Consider the following 16,774-nt stretch of genomic DNA (forward strand, 5'->3'; position numbering starts at 1 on the left):
TTGTTCAACCTTTGTTTCAGTATGCGCTTTCTAAGCCTTTATTCTGCCTCTTCTGACTTGATGGAAAATGGTCTTCCCAGCCTCTTGGCCTCCAGTTTTCTCCTCCTGTCCCGTGCTCACTTAACCTACGCGTCATGACCCTGCTCACTGCTAGTACCCTCTCCACCGCTCTGAAGCTGGACACGCAACCCCTGCCAACAAACAGCGCCGTCCGACTGTGGCGTGTGATGTCCACCCCGAGGCTGGGCAAGAGGCAGGCGCCGTGTGCCGCGAGGAGCTGAGGCGCACAGATGGTGCCTCAGCAGCCTGGTTGCTTCGTGAGTCCTTCTTGGAGACAGGCTCAACACAGTCCCCCTCCCCCCTCCTCTGTCTGTTTTTAGACTCCTTTCCCAGGTCCTCCTTGGATTTCTTTTAATACGTGCCTTCCCTTAGTTAAACTGAGGTTGTAATTTCTCGTTCTCCTATCAATAGGGATCGCTCACGAGGCAACAGTAACAAGGGAAACCGTGTATCCTGGTTTGTCTTGAACGGACGGTTCCAGACACACAGCCTGTGCCTGCTTCTCCAACGTGATTACTGACCGCTCCACTTTCTCTGTGCCTGTTTGGGTGGCAAATTATATGGTCACAGTGGCGTGATGTTTGGTAATTCCACATCGAGAAGACATCAGAGAGGCTGGTTAGGGGGAGGATCCAGGTGCCAGACCTTGTTATCTGGAAGCGTGGGGAGGCCCCTGGTGGTGGCGAGTACCCCCGGGTGTGTGTGTGTGTGTGTGTATCTGTGTGTGTATCTGTGTGTGTGCGTGTGTGCGGTGTCCAGCTGGACCCAACCTGCTGGGTTCTCTGGAGTCACTCCCAGGGCTGTGACACAAGCCCCAGCCCATTGCTCTCCTGGGATGAATCTTCCAGAAAGAGGTGGCCAAAGGGACGGAAAGCAAGCTGGAGTGAGAGCAGGACAGGTGGCCTCTGCCAGAATCCCCCCCCTTCCTACCCGCAGTGTCCACGTGGCCAGGGGCTGCCTGTGTGTCAGAGGCACTGGCCGTCTCCTTTGCAACTGAAAAATGAAAGCAAAGGCCTCTGAGAATAAGCAGAGGAGAGGCTGAGAATGGGTGAGGGGAGGGTCTCAAGAAACAGAAATACCAGCCGTCTCAGAGGTGGAGTGGGAGGGTCAGGGGGGAAGCACAGACACAACCTCCCACAGAACCTAGTGAGACATGCACAGGAAACTTAGTAACGTGAGTGAGAGTGAAACCTCCAAAGATGGTCGTGAAAATGAGAGGCAGACCGCACTGGAGCCAAGCTTCGGGGGGTAGGAAGTACTGCAGGAAGCGTGGAGGTGCAGACAGCACGTCGGCTGGGGCCGCTGGGCAAGAGGGTGCTCAGCTCATTTCTACCCACTGGATTCCGGAATCTCCTCCAGTCACGGGTGGCCTGGTTTATCATCTGTCTTACCCACAAAGGCTTTGTTTCAAGGGACCCTGTGGGTTAAGAGCGGTCAGCGTGAAGCTGAGTCCGCCTTGGATGCGGCATGCTGGGTTTCTGAGGTGGGAATGTGGTTGTCAGGTGTAGAGAAGCCTCGATCGGGTGTGGCTGGGACCCGGGACCGGTGTCCTCTGGCGCTCAGTTCCGGGCGGCGCTAAGCCTCCCCCGTGGACCACTGTGCCCTGGTCCTGTCTTCGCAGAGCTGCGGCTCTGTGCCCATGTCCAGGGAAGCCACAGCCCTAACTTCTCATCCGGCCCCAGCCAACTGAGGCCGAAACCCGAGCGCGGGGAGGGGCGGGTTTGATGCCACCTCAGAGAGTCTGAGCAAGGGGACTCGAGAGGTGAGCAGGACCGCTGGAGTGCAAGTGCAGGTGAGGAAGGGATGAGTCAGGATGCGCTGGGCAGACGGCAACGTGTTAGACAGCTCCTGATGGGGTCGGGGTGTGGAGCGGCTGGGTCGGGTTCAGAGGCACCGGGAGGAAGGGAGTGAGAGAAATGGGCCCCAGTGACCAGCTGGGGAGAGGGCGGCCCCGGGTCCAGACCTCCCTTCCGCGTGCGAGCACCAAGGGTTCCTGCTACAGGGTAGCGAGTCAGGAGGCGGTGGACCACAGGCAATGAGTGGTCGCCTGAGTCTCGGATCAGCGGGGCAGGGTAGCCGTGGGGTGATGGTGAGCAGGTGACGGAAAACGGAGGCCTGGAAACGTCACGTGAGCGTGGGTGGGGGAGACGGATCTGCCGAAAATATATCGTCCGTTTAGCATCATGTGACACACACACGCTATAGAGACTTAACGAGTAAAGCAGCGAAGGGAGGGGCGGGACCGCCTGGACCTCTCAGCCCTGCCCTCCGACGGAGGCCTCGGGGGACACAGCCGGCCGGGCGCACCCTCTTATAGAGCGGGGGCGGGCTGCTGCCGGCCTCTATATTGTGCTGATAAAGTGCCAGGTGAGCGCTCCATCCGTCAGCGCCCTTCCCCAGAGGACAGAACCAGGCATATGCTCCATCTTCCTGCTCTGTCCTTGAGGTGAGTCCCGTGCACTCACTGTTCGGAGCCAGGAGGGACCAGGGGTCAGGGTCCTGAGATACCCTCAGAGAGGCAGAGAAGCTGGTGAGCTGCCCTGCACGGATGTGGTGCAGAAGTTCAGCCTGAGTAGCTGAAAGTGAGCGACCTCCCCCTGGTGACCCCCTCTGTGACCCCCTTCCTCTCCACATCTCGCTCTGTCCCCAGGACCACTGGGGTTCTGTGCTGTCCCTGAGGCCTTGACATCACTGGCTGACAGTCAGTCCTGTGCAGGGCGGGAGCTAGTTATGGCTCTGGCATAGACCTTCTCAATTCTTTTCTTTTTAATATTGCTCTCTTGAGTGTGGATCTGTCCGTATCCTTTCTGGCTGCTAAAGAAGAGGAGGCTTAGGGTGGGAGAAGCTTTCTGACCAGCATGTTACAGTGGCAGCAATATGAAGCCATGTGGGAAAAAAGACCCTGACTTCCCACGTCTGCTTCTTTGACATTATGTGACCTTGAACCGACCGGTTTGTGTCTCTGAGCCTCCCTTTCTTAATTTAAAAGAAGAATTGGAGAGAAACTTAGCCCAGTCATGGGAACAGGTGTTGTGAGGGTCATGTTAAAGGATACAGAAAATGGTTTGTAAATTCTAGAGACGCCCACGATGTCAGGAGGTTTTATTTATTATTCTTACCTTGCGTCTCCACGAGGCTGATGCTACAGGCAGTATATGCAGGTGAGAAGAGACAGAAAGGCGAGCAAGAAAATAGAAAACGCTCTGTGCTCAAGCAAGGTCAGGAGTGAGTCGGCAGCGCAGAGAGGGCAGAGAGAGAGAAGTCGGCAGCCCGGAAGATCGGGGACGTTGGGCATCGTCTCTTAGTGGCCACCACACTGAAGACAGGCAGTGATGGAGCCCAGGAGAAGTCAGGGCATGCTGGCGTGTGTCCTTGAAAATCAGTTAGCAAGGAAAGCCTCGTGAACCACTTCCTTCGAATGTCTTCCCAGCACCCTACACCTGATATCATTTGTCTCCAGAAGATGAGCTGGAGACATTTATCTCACATTTATCTCCATGTAAGATAAGACACATGGACACGCCCCTTGAATTGCAGTGTCTGAGTGGAGACGCAGGAAATGATTAAAAGGAAATTACTCAGCTATTTCTGGATGTCAGAGGTGTTCCTGATATGGGTATTTGGTAATGTGACCCAAATCACAGCTGAAAGTTGTACTGTTCATCTCTGAAACTTAAGATCTTTATTTACAGGCATCCTCAGTTTTAATCCTGTTATTTTCCGACTCAAATGTTCTCAGAGTCACTGATCACCAGAGAGCATTGTGGTTGAAGGACCCAGAGGATGAGACATTTTCTATTAAGAAGTTTGATGAATGGGGTTGGTCAAAAAACAATACATTAGAGTTTCTTGGGGACTGGGTGTGACACCAAGAGCAGAACTAGATGTTTGGAGAGACTACAGGTTCCAGGGGAAATCTACTCTCTTAAATTTTATGGACTTCCCTGGTGGTTCAGAGGGCCTGCAATGCAGGAGACGCAAGTTCGATCCCTGGGTGGGAAAGATTTTCTGGAGAAGGAAATGGCAACCCACTCCAGTATTCTTGCCTCGAGACTCAAATGGACAGAGGAACCTGGTGGGCTACAGTCCATGGGATCACAAAAGGGTCGGACATGCCTGTATGACTGCGCATACTCTCTTAAATTTAGAAAGTCTGGTGGAAAAACAGTGATTCCAGGAGGAAAGGAGTTGAGATATAAGTACTGAATGCTGAGGTCTCTTCATTGCCATTGTAGTCACAGCTGTCTTCTCTATGTTACTCTTGTCGGATGGTTACATGGGGATCGCATATGCAACCGGGAAGACAAGGGACATTTTGTCTATATGCAGTCATTTCCTAACATTTATCTTACATCAGAGGACCTAAGCGTCTTTTTATTTCTTTTACTAAATATTTCAATCTGTTTCTAGTTAGTGGGGGCCCTCTAGAAAGTGTTTCCTTTTAAATCAATACCGTGTGAAGTTTGACTTCATGATCAGTCAGTGGATCAGTTCAGTCACTCAGTGGTGTCCGACTCTTTGTGACCCCATGGACCACAGCACACCAGGCCTCCCTGTCCATCACCAACTCCTGGAGTTCACCCAAACCTCATGTCCATTGAGTCGGTGATGCCATCCAACCATCTCATCCTCTGTCATCCCCTTCTCCTCCTGCCTTCAATCTTTCCCAGCATCAGGGTCTTTTCAAATGAGTCAGCTCTTCGCATCAGGTGGCCAAAGTACTGGAGTTTCAGCTTCAGCATCAGTCCTTCCAATGAACACTCAGGACTGATCTCCTTTAGGATGGACTGGTTGGATCTCCTTGCAATCCAAGGGACTCCCAAGAGTCTTCTCCAACACCACAGTTCAAAAGCATCAATTCTTCATGAGATGATATCAAATAAGTCGGCTGAGGATGAGGAGCTGTATACCAAGTGTAGTCACTAGACCGTAGAGATGACCATGACCTTGTGCTTGGCGGAAGGAGCAGCTTCTCTGGGAGGACTGGGGTCTTCAGGAACCTTTCCATCATCATCAACCTCATCATCAGGACTTGAGATTCACAGAGACCAGGCCAGATGTTCTGGCACGATGCCGAGTCACTGAGGGTAGAGACCAATAAAAGACATGAATGAAATAGGAGATTAAGAGTCAAGCAGAGACCGACTCTGTCACGAGATGGGATTTCTCCAGAATGTAGGAGAGGAAGCAGTGTGGACTCTGCGTGCAGGGGGACATCACCAGCTGTGTCACCGTCAGGGGCTTGTCAGACGTGACGCCCTAAGGCTTGAGCACCCAGGTCCAGGCTTCAGCGCCTGCACAGTTAAACATAAGCACCAGAAAGGGCAGAGGTGGGAGGGCAGGGGATACGGTGCCCCCGGGACCCAAGGGGCTCTATAACAGGGGGGAGAGAATCCCCAGGCTCAGTGTCACCGTGGTGTTCTCCTGCACACCCCTGCAAACTCTGCTTCCACACTGTTACTACCAGGGGCCTGGAAGCCTGTCAGTCTAGCTTTCGTCACCAGCAGTCAGCATCTTCGGGCTGAGATGGGGTTCCTTGTCACATGCACTTGTCAACACTGTCCTCCCCGGTGGAGTAAATGAGAACAGGCCTGTTGGCGCTTACTCCTGGGGCTGCTTGAAAGCATGAGTCAGCCCTGCAGCTCCCCTCGGCCTTCTCTCTTCTGGGCACACCACCTGCCCCAGGTGTCCCTTACCTGGCTTTCTGTCCAGACTCCTGCTGACCTGGGCATCTTCTCCAGAGTACTTTGACCCGAGTGTTTTGGCCTGTGGGTCTCACTCCTCAAAAGACCAACAACCCTCAGCTAGGCCCGTTTCTCCAAATATTAAGTGGAAGGGTTTCCCGACAGGATCTTCATCATTTCTTCCCAGCAAGACCCTACGAGGTGGTTAGCTCTTGTCTCATCAGATATTACAGATATGCTCACTTGTTTTCATTACTCAGAGAAGGATCTGGATGGACTATTCGGGGAGCCTTTGGCAGACCCTGAAGCCCCCTCTGTGTCATGAGCCGTTCTGCAGAGTGGGTCTTTGAGGGCTTCTCGGAGGAACGGCACCTGCTCTGTGAGGGTTGATGCTGACCCTGGTCTAACCGTGTGGATGGAGGGCAGGTTGTTCAGAAGACCATGTCAGGACCGAGTCTTAGGAACATGCTAAGTGAGTGTGGAGACTCGTGACATGGTTTTGAAAAAATAGAGGGTAGGTTTCCTCGCCTCACTTCTCCCCACTGGCCGAGGGGGCACCAGGGCTTCAGGCTTAATTATTTGGTCTTTGCTGCTTTTCTGAAAGGTTGTCGGGGACACAAGGCAGCCGTGGAAGGTGCTGGGTGTGTCTGGTGCCTTGGTCCTGACTGTGGTGTCACACGTGTCCAGACTCAACTTGTGCCAATCACAGACATGCAGTGCCTTTTTTGTAACTTTTAAAATTAATTAATTCATGTGGCTTCGTCGGGTCTCAGCTGCATTGTGTGGGATCTTTTCATTGCAGCACACAGACTCTCTGGTCGTGGCATGGGCTCTGTAGTGGTGGTGCTTGGGCTCAGTAGTTGTGGTGCTTGGGTTCAGTAGTAGTGGTACTTGGGCTCAGTAGTTGTGGTGCTTGGGCTCAGTAGTTGCGGTGCTTGGGCTCAGTAGTTGTGGTGCTTGGGCTCAGTAGTTTCGGTGCTTGGGTTCAGTAGTTGCAGTGCTTGGGCTCAGTAGTTACAGTGCTTGGGCTTAGTTGCCAGAAGGTGTGTGTGATCTTAGTTCCCCGACCAGGGATCAAACCCCCGTCCCCTGCACTCCAGGGTGGATTCTTAACCACTGGACCACCAGGGAAGTCACCTACATGCAGTATTTGATGTGTCAATTACTCCTCCATAAAGCTGTTCTCAAAAAGGTTTTGAGGGAACATCTACAGAATGTCACAAAAGGATCCTGAACAGTGCCCGAGGATCCGTCATGGTCCAGGAAATGTTGGCTTGGGTTTGGGAGGCAGGTTGCTTGCTTTCTCCTGGGGTTGGCTGTGTGTTAATTCTCAATGGAACTGGTATTGCCGGCCGGAACCTAATGAAATTCCTTCTCTTTCGGTAACAGAACTTTTGAAACTGTGAGGAGATAGACCCTCTAGGTAAATGCTTTATTTTCTCCAATTTTAAAACCAAGAAATCTTACCTTTTCTGGCTACTATTTTTACAGTTTTTATCTTTTCCCTTCAGATTTCTATTTTTTTTCACTCATCAACATGCATCTTGTGTGGATAACTTTCCTTTTTCTTCTTTTTTTTACCATCTGGTTCCCAAATCTAACTTTCTTTCCCTGTCCAGTCTGACTTTTTCCTGTGTTAATCTTTCCTGGTACTTTTAGCTTCTATTCACTTCACATTACTGTATCTTACTTCTTTAACCATGTATTATTCCATTCATGGTGTCCTTGGTTCTAGCTTGGGAGAATCTTACTCCAAGCTCGTCTGTACCCCCTGATATGTTTAATTTCCTCGATAAACAGAAGGAAAAGTATTAGTCGCTGAGTCATGTCTGACTCTTTTTGACCCCATGGACTGTATCTGGCCAGGCTCCTCTGTCCGTGGGATCTCCCAGGCAGGAATACTAGAGCGCACTGCCATCTCCTCCTCCAGGGTCTAACCTGAGTCTCCTGCATTGCAGGCAGGTTCTTAACCAGCTGAGCTAGTAGCGAAGCCCAAAAATAAAGAGAATGTAGGATCAGACAATAAAGGGGAGTCATGTCCACTGGAGCCATCTGCCTGAGGATGCACACACCCATTCCAGGGCGTCCCTCCCAGCGGCTCTCCAGCCTCTGCCTGAATCCCGTCAGTGCTGGGGAGCTCACGCCTTCCGGGGACCATCCACCTCCTTACTGAAATAGTTGTTCAGTCACTAAGTCGTGTCTGACTCTGCAACCCCGTGGACTGCAGCACACCAGGCTTCTCTGTCCTTCTCTGTCACCCGGAGCTTGCTCAGACTCGTGTCCACTGAGTCAGTGATGCCGTCCAGCCTTCTCCTCCTCTGTCACCCCTTCTCCTGCCCTCAGTCTGAATGGAGAGGTGGTGCTGGCCAGCAGCCAGTCCAGAGGGCAGCAATCTCAGTTTCCTGTCTCTCCCACCCCTTAGAAGAGGTCAGCTCCTACCTTGCCATTCTTTGTGGAATTCCTGTTTTCTTACAGCCCAAAAGAGTAGACAAAAAAAAAAAAAAGAATTTTGTGACTTCTATACAGTGCAAGTAGCTAGACTATATAGTTCTTCAAATTTAAACACGAGCATTCTTGGTTCCTTTCTCATGGCTTGAATTTCCCAAGTAAATCCTCACAGCTCTTACTTCTCAGGCTCAGAGGTTAAGTAGTGTGTCTGAGTTCACCCATCAAATGATGAGCAGGCTGAGAATTGAACATATGTCTTAGTATAAAACTGAATACATATGTCTTAGTATAAAACTGTGTTGTAATTATAGTGGATACACAGGAGTGGCTGTATCCTACTCCAAAACTATTCCAAACCACCACAGCCACCCACTGCTCCCAACTCCTGAGTTGTGAAAAAGGACTTCTCCAGGCCTTGAGGAGAAGGGGCCTAGAGTACTGGCCGGAGACTGGCAGGTCACCTGAAAGGTCATTGTGATCATTCAGACATCAAACTAGGGCAGTGTTACTGAGGGTGGAAATTGTGCTATGAATTTAAGGTTCATTCCAAGGTCGCAAAGTCCAGTGAAATTTGAAAGCCAGTTGTACCTGGACAGTAAGAAAGGAGGAAAGAATAGGAATGGTTGGAGCTGATTCCAAGATGCTTCTACTGAGAGACCAGATACAAGCAAGAACATAAAACGGAATTCCTTAGGGGACTTCCCTGGCAGTCCAGTGGCTAAGACTCCATATTTCCAATGCAGGAAGTGCAGTGCAGCCAAAAAAAAAAGAGAGAATTTTTAGGAGGAGAAGAATTTATTTAGTTTTCAAAATATTGAATGTGGTATGAAAGTTTGGACTAAAACATGCTGAAAGCCCAACACAAGCCAAAAATATGGGCTTAGAAGTCAGCAGGTAGATCAAGCATGAAAACATGAACTCAGGAAGACGTCGCAAAGGAAGCAGTGTCCTTCCAGACCAAGGGTGCAGACCAACGAGGGGAACTTGCGTGGGTGGCAGGTTGGTGCCTGCATCCGTTCGAGGGGCCTGCTGAGCAGAAAGGACAGGCCGGGAGGACACCGAGGCCAGTGACCTGCCTAGGAATGAAGAGGGCAGAAGGACTCCTGTGGCCTCTGTCACGCACCGCGGAGCGAGCCAGCGGGCTGGAAACTGAGAAGACAGTCGTGCTCGGCAGCGGGACAGACACGCAGAGGTGGCCCTCTGAGAACGTCGGGAGGATGACGCAGTGGGCTTGCAGCGATGGAAAGCGATGCAGTGCAGACTCTCCTTATAAAGTACCGTGCTAGTTAAAGAGAAGGACTGTGGGGGAGGAGGGACATGGCCAAGGATTTTTTTCATGTGGGAGATTTTAATTCAACAGATCGGAGAGACAGAACCATGGAGAGGGAGTGAAGAAAAGCATGTGCTCTGTGTGTCTGTGTGTGTGTGTGCACTCAGTCGTGACCAACTCTCTGCGGCCCCATGGACTGTACCCACTAGGCTCCTCTGTCCTTGGGATTCTCCAGGCAAGAACACTGGAGTGGGTTGCCATATCCTCCTCCAGGGGATCTTCCCCAACCCAGGGATCGAACCCGCGTCTCTTGCATTTCCCGCATTGGCAGGTGTGTTCTTTACCACTAGCACCACCTGGGAAGCCTGATGGAAAATATAAGGCAGGGTAATTTGTGGTAGAAGAGTTGATAATCAAGTTCAACAGGAAGCAGAAGGGAATGGGGTCAAGGTCTCAGGAGTTAGTCTTAGAGAAGAACACGGTAGCTTCTTTCTGTAGGAGAGGCAGGATGGACAGGGGTCTAAAGCAGGGCACTTGCCTTAGGGACGAGGGGTGGATGATGGATTTGAGAAGGACTTGAGAAGTTATTCCAGCACAACTTGGGGATATACGGAATTGAGCCAGAGGAGGAAGGAGGCAAAGAACGGAGTTAGGAAAACCTAGGTTTTCAGCTCAGTTTACTGAGGGGATGAGGGGGCCACCAAGCAGGATGGGAAATACGGAAGGAAAACTCGGTTTTAAGGGTTGTTGAAGAGTTTCTTTCAGAGTATTGAGTCTGGGGTGCCTGTGAACCTAAGGTGGAGATATCAGTGGGGGATTCTGATACACTGGCCTACCGTTGAGGAAACAGGTCCGTGAAATTTAATATTCAGGCAATCATGGTTTAAGACTACAAAAGTGGGAGATTTCATAGAGGAAGAGGGCATAAAGTGAGTCCATGTCGATGTACCTGGTGAGGCTACAGTAGGAAAGACCAGAGGGAAATCAAAGTCTGTGTCTCTCAGAGAGTGATATGGGAGAGGATAAGAAAGCAAGCTGTGGACAGAGAGATGTTTCAGAAATATTAAAGTGAAAGTGAAAGTCGCTCAGTCGTGTCCAACTCTTTGCGACCCCATGGACTATACAGTCCATGGGATTCTCCAGGCCAGATTACTGGAGTGGGTATCCATTCCCTTCTCCAGGGAATCTCCCCAACCCAGGGATCGAACCCAGGTCTCCCGCATTGCAGGCAGATTCTTTACCAGCTAAGCCACCAGGGAAGCCCTCAGATACATCAGATGCAGACCAAGTATGAACTTAGCCCAAGACAAAAATTAGGTTATTTTTCCAGATTATTGAATGCCAATGTCAACTATATTGTATGATATATTTAAAAAAATAAACAATATGATGAAATTGTTTTTCCATCTTGTGAATGGTGTTTTGGGTAACAGATTTTCATGCATTTATTTTCCAAGAGAAATTTGATGGTGTGGAAGAAACCTTATATTCATGAACTTCTAAAAGTTCTCTCACACAAAAATAACAATGCAGTCCTACTAACCTCCAGCACTTTGTACTTTTTTCCATGATCAGAAGTATTTAGAGTCTGTTTTAAAGAAAGATGCATAAATACGAGAGATAGAGTCCACACACACAAAGGCTTTTATCTCAAATTCTTTCAGGGAGATGTAACTTTTTTCAAAAACATCTTTCAAGATAAGGCATTGTGCAAATGAAAACACTTGAAATTTGTCCTCTTTCAAAGTTTTCTTTGTGACTATGGTTCTTTTGGCTCCAGGTTGAGGGAATATTTTGCAGAGGAGAATGGTATTTGATTGTTTCATCTTGGAGCATTGAGAAAATCACTTCATCTTCCTCCTACTTCCCCGTATTTTGAGAGTAGCCCTTGAGTCATAATTGCACGTTCACGTTTAAGGCGTTTCATTTGCATTCACAGTTTACCCTGGAATGCTTCTTTCACATACACACTTGGCACATAGGTACTCCAGCGTCTCAGGTTTTATCTGTCTCTACTTCTAGACTCTATTTCATCTTGTTTGAATCTTTCTAATTAGTGGTTTCATTTTCTAGATATTCTGTTACATTTTCCACCCATGTAGGCTTGTTTTTTTCTTTCTGCCTGACAGAACAGACACAGAACTGTAAATGGATAGATAGCTCTCTCATCATTTTTATTCTTTTGTCCTTATTAGGTTATTTTAGTTTTGTCTTCCTTTTTCTCTTTGGTTCCACTCAGAAGATCTCCACAGAGTTGAATTTCAGGGTCATTTGCAGGTATATTTAAAGAGGTGTGAAGATGTAAGTCTAGGGGTTTGGGAATGTCATAGCCAGAGAATAAACTGAAATCACTGTTTCCAGGTGGGTCAAATAAAGAGGCCTTCAACCAAGCAAGACAGCTCGTGTCCTTACTTTGCATATGTATTGTAGCTGTTGGTATCCTGGATTTTTCAGCTGACAACAAGCAACTTGGACTTGTAACTTGAGAATTAAGAGCTGTACCCTTTGTTCAGGCAATTTCCAGTATGTGCTCAGAGAGAAACGGATCTCAAGTATGACTTGGGTTTGATTCAGTTTTCCTATCCAAAAGATAGGCTAGTAATACCTAGCTCGTACAGATTGAACGCATTCACGAATGCTGAGGAGCTGGCATACTGCCTAGGGTGTAGAATGTGCTCCAGAAATGCTACCCACTCCCCCATCAGCATCACGACCACCTCATCTCCTGTGCTGTGGACCGTTCTCTGCGGTAGCCTCAAAGGCTTTTCCCAAGTGCTTTGGTCCATAATGCCCCCCACCCCTCACCTCTTCTGTACGGACACTCTTTGATAGGTAATCTGCCTATGTGTTTTAGAACTTGCTGAAAGTTTATAGGGAGGGAATCCAGAAGTTCAAAAGTCTGTCCACTTCTGGTTTAATAGTTAATCTTTACCATCTGGATTTAAACCAGATGTATTATTCACCTATTGCTGTGTGAGAAGGTATCTGAAACTTAGCGGCTTAAGGCAACCAGTACTTCCTGTCTCGTGGTTACTGTGGGTCAGTAATTCAGGACCATCTTAGAGCTGAGTGGCCCCGGCTCGCGTTCTCCCGTGAGGTTGTTAGTCAGGGCCGTGTCGTCTGAAGGCCTGACTGGGGGGAGAAGAATCAATTCCAAGCTTCCCAGTGCCTTGCTGGCTCGTGGTCATCTCATGGGGAAGAACCTCAGCCCTTCCCCGTACGGTTACCCGAGTGTCTTCACAACGTGACAGCCATCCTCCCGCAGAGCAGACGGCCCGAGAGGGAGCTGGGAGGCCTCAGAACCGTGTCCAGCCTGTGCTCAGAAGCCTCGGGCCATCATTTCTGACCCCGCTGGGGTCACTGAGTCAGGACCCGGCCCTCCTCCTCTCCTTGTGCCTCCGTCGCTGCTCCACCCTGCATGCCCCCTGCAGGGCCTCACTTTCCCATCTCAGCAAACAGAGGTGCCTGCCTGGGGTCACCGTGAAAATGGAGTGAGGCACGCAGCATGAAAGGGCACCATTGGAGAGACCGAACAGCCCAGCGCAGACGCTGTAACTGTAGAGAAACGGAACGCGTCCACCCAGCTTCCGCTCCGGTGTCTGTTCACAGAGGCACCCTCTGTCAAAGCTCCCGGACCTCCGAGAGGCTCTCTGAGCGTCAGTCTGCTCAGGACACAGGGGCTGGGACCCCGGCTGCTCCGTCTTCTCCTGGGGGAGCCGCGCTGCAGCCCTTCAGAACAGCAGCTCGTTCCTGGGGGGATCCTGCTCGGATTGCTCCAGGAGCGCGTGATGTTCTTCATCACGACTTTGCTCCTCGGGAGCTGTTTCTCGCACCTGGACTAGACTAGACCCCCGGCTGGATGACCATCCCCTGCCCTGGAGCACACCACCCCAGGGCCCAGGGGTCTAGTCCAGGAGTCCTGGGGTCACGGGAAGCGAAACTTCTTTGGGAACTAAGTGCTGTTTTTTATTTTTATATCTGGGTCCTTTCTTGCCAAATAACTGTGACCTCCTCGAGGTTAACCCGGAGGCCCAGACCAGGTGTGGAGTCGGGGGTGTTAGCAGACCCTCCCCCGTTTTCCTTTGCAGGCTCACGGCCGTCATCAGCATCAAGCGTGTCCATATTGCACACACCCTGCGGCAGCCCTGATTTTCTCAGCTTGATGTCCCTCACCTGTTATCTTTAGAAAGCTGGTTTCAAAATGCTAGTCAGTGAGCGCTAGCCCACACACGGTGCCAACCCTCAGAAGTTTCCAGAGAAAGGGAAGCGAAATACGGTTCTCACTTCATCCTTGCAGGATAACCGACCCATCACATTCCACACCCCCAGAGGGTCTCTCTCCAGAAAGCTAGAGAGGACAGAGGCCATGTTCTCCCTTCTTTGGGGGTGACTCTTGCATTCTAGTTACTGCATTTATGGGTTGGGGAGCAATCTCCTAAGAATTGAAGAGCGACATCTGAGACTTGAGGGTTACAGGAGTTTGGAAATGCTATATTGTTGTTTTTGTTACCTTAGTTTTGAAAGCCTTGTTCCCCTTGCAATGAGCTCTTAATTTATAACTAAAACATGCACATTTGAATTGTCCAGAGGACAAGAGTTTGCCCAGGTAAGCCTATCTTGGCTCCGGTATTACAGCTCACCGAGGGTACAGAGTGGACTCTGCCAGAGATTTCAGGGACCTGCCACCGGGCCTGGGTCTCCCCATCTCTGGTCCAGCTGGCTGTCAGGAAGCCTCCGATGAGCAGCGTCCACGTTAGTTCTGAGCTACGTTAGTTGAGCTGGAAATCTCTGCCCCTTTTTAATCATAAACCAGGTAGTCATGGAAATGACATCAAGCCTCTCGCTACCCAGTAAACCACATGCAAATGGTGGAAATAAGACTGACATGGTATGCAAATTAACTTCCTGAGTAAATAAAAGACTTGGCTGCCTGGTCTCCTGACTACATGCTTTTGGTCCAGGCTTGTTTATTAGGATTCTCAGTGATTTGAAAAATATAATCACAACCATGATCTCAATGCTTGTTTTTTTTGTTTCTTGTTTTTTTGTGTGTCTGTTTCAGATATATCAACACTCCTATACTGGATATTATGTCCTGAGCAAAATCCCTCATGGGTAAGATGGTTCTTTCATTTTCTTCTAATGAGAAATCTGCAGAACAGAGCAGAGTGGAGGACTGACTGGTTGCTTAATTCCTAGGGCAGGAAATATGGCACCTTAGCTTTTGACAGTGAGGTGTCCTGAGGCTGTGGGAACCTCTGGGGTGCCCCCAGGCCCCGGGGTGGGGGTGTCACTGAGTCCAGCTGCTCGCCTGTTAGTGAAGCCCCTTTCCCAGAGCAGCTCCGATACCTCCTGCTCTGGCCTCCAGGTTCCAGGTCCTGCAGGGTAAGGTGCTGTCTGCCCCCAATCACGAACCCCGAACCCCTATGCTTTGTAGTCACCTGCAGACCCTCTGGAGCTTGCTGATTCGCCTGCTGGCCCCCAGGAGGGTTCCCGGTTTATATACACAATAGAAAGTGCAGCACCCTAAGGGCATCTTGTTTCTCAAAACGGGAAGATTTGGGACCCAGAAGTGTGAGTGGGAAGGAAAAGATGTGAGTGCATGATTTTGTAGAGTTTTCAGCTCTGGGTATACACAGCGGAGTGTGTTATCAAGGGCTCATCTTTGGAATCCAGAGGTGTTGATTCGAGGTTAAAGTTGGATGAAGCCATTTGTTGAGTTGGCGCATGGAAAACCAGTTGCAGAACAAGGAAAGTGAGGCAAGGATGGTGTTTCCTTGCTTCTGTTTCTGTTTTTTCTTTCTTCCCCCTCCTCCCTCCTCCACCCCCCTCCAGTCCCCCTCCCCACACCCCCACGCCGCCCTCCTTCTTGTCCTCATCTCTACCTTCCACGGTTTCTCTCACTTTTTTTTTTGACAAGGTGAGGTACTCAGGAAATGTTCAAAGACATTGGGTTGTGCTGCTGGCAATATTGTGTGGTCCCGTGACGACTTAGGGGGAGGCATCCTAATTTTCCTAAGCAAATGCAGACAAACAGCAGGAGTTGATAAAAAATACTGTTCTGTAGGAGAGCATTGATCACAGAATGGATGTTTCACAACTAAGTTGGGTAGAATATGAGCATATCCTTGGAAAACAACCATGGAGAAAATAACTTCATTTTGGACTTCAGATAAAGAAAGGATGCCTGTAAATACGCGGCAAAATGTGATTAATTGCTTCTGTTAGAATATTAGAAAAATCAAGCCCCAAGAAACTAAAGATGACCCCCTGTTGTGAAAATAAAGTATCCATGGGCATGTTTTATTTAAAGCTTAGTTCAGATAGAAACTCAAATGTCTTTCACAGAGGAGGGAGTATTCTATTATTTTTCAAGCAGATATGCACCTTCAAAGGTCACTGCCAGCAGGGGTATAATTATGCCTTGAGATTTATCTACCCCTTCTGGGAGCAATAGAATTTATCCTAGATGAAGGATAAATTTGTAAAGCTCAAAACTCTAAGAGCATTTTGTGCTTGACACATGGTGTACATATTTTACTGCATCAGTTAGCATTTAGAAGTATGTTCTCCTGGCATGAGAGTTTGCCAGACAGACTGCAAACCTGAGGACAAGGTGGTCTGTGCTGAAGGCTTGGTTTCAGTGCTCACGATGAAGGTGATAATCCCCCCATCGAGGATGTCAGCAGAGAGTGAGCTGCTTTCTGTGTTTTTAAACAACCACGGTAATCAGCACTGCCTTCACGTATTGGTTGGGTCTGATGCGTGTTCACCCTAGCACATCAGTCTTGTAAGGAAATCGTTGTCCTCCTCCGTCCTGTCTTCTCATGGCTGGTGTCCAGGAGACCTGGACGCCAACACAGCCTGGGCTCATCGTCCACCTCAAACACCCGCAGTGGGTGTTACACTGTAGCTGTAGATGTCAGACTTTTAACGGTGCTGATGGCTTGCTTTCCCAAGTGTTACCGAACCAAACGTGGGTTTGCTTGCCCAAGTGCAGTAAAGCCCATCTGCTGACACCAGGCCTTGGGGAAGGAAAGTGCACGTTGATAGCAGGCGCTAAGCAAGTTCAGACAGCTGGTACTTCAAAGGCCCAGATTCCCGAAGGCTTCAGGAAAGGGTTTTTAAAGACAGGGTGAGGGAGGGGGATTGTGGGTTATGTGACCAGCTCACGGACAGTCTTCTGAGGGACTGGTGGTGAGGTGAGTAAGCGTCAACGTATCCTTCTGGTTCCAACTGCCCTGGGGCCGCTGGGCTTGTGTGCTGCATACGGTTAACTCATCCCGCCTGGTGGGGGCGTCAGTATCTGCAA

At 49.7% G+C, this 16,774-nt stretch overlaps 1 protein-coding gene across 7 annotated transcripts in view; it reads left to right on the forward strand.

Moving 5' to 3' along the window:
• DPP6 (dipeptidyl peptidase like 6) overlaps positions 1-16,774 on the forward strand; it is a 1,059,086-nt gene that overhangs the window by 827,408 nt on the left and 214,904 nt on the right. For all 7 annotated transcript variants that reach the window (XR_006268646.1, XM_043463957.1, XM_043463959.1 and 4 more), the window contains exon 6: positions 14,525-14,577. Coding sequence is in view for 6 of the 7 variants with exons in the window: in XM_043463957.1 (XP_043319892.1) it covers positions 14,525-14,577 (53 nt within the window). In the remaining variant the exon portion in view is untranslated. The remainder of the gene's footprint in view (positions 1-14,524; positions 14,578-16,774) is intronic.

This window comes from Cervus canadensis, chromosome 3, assembly GCF_019320065.1.
Source record: "Cervus canadensis isolate Bull #8, Minnesota chromosome 3, ASM1932006v1, whole genome shotgun sequence".
Lineage (NCBI taxonomy): Eukaryota > Metazoa > Chordata > Mammalia > Artiodactyla > Cervidae > Cervus > Cervus canadensis.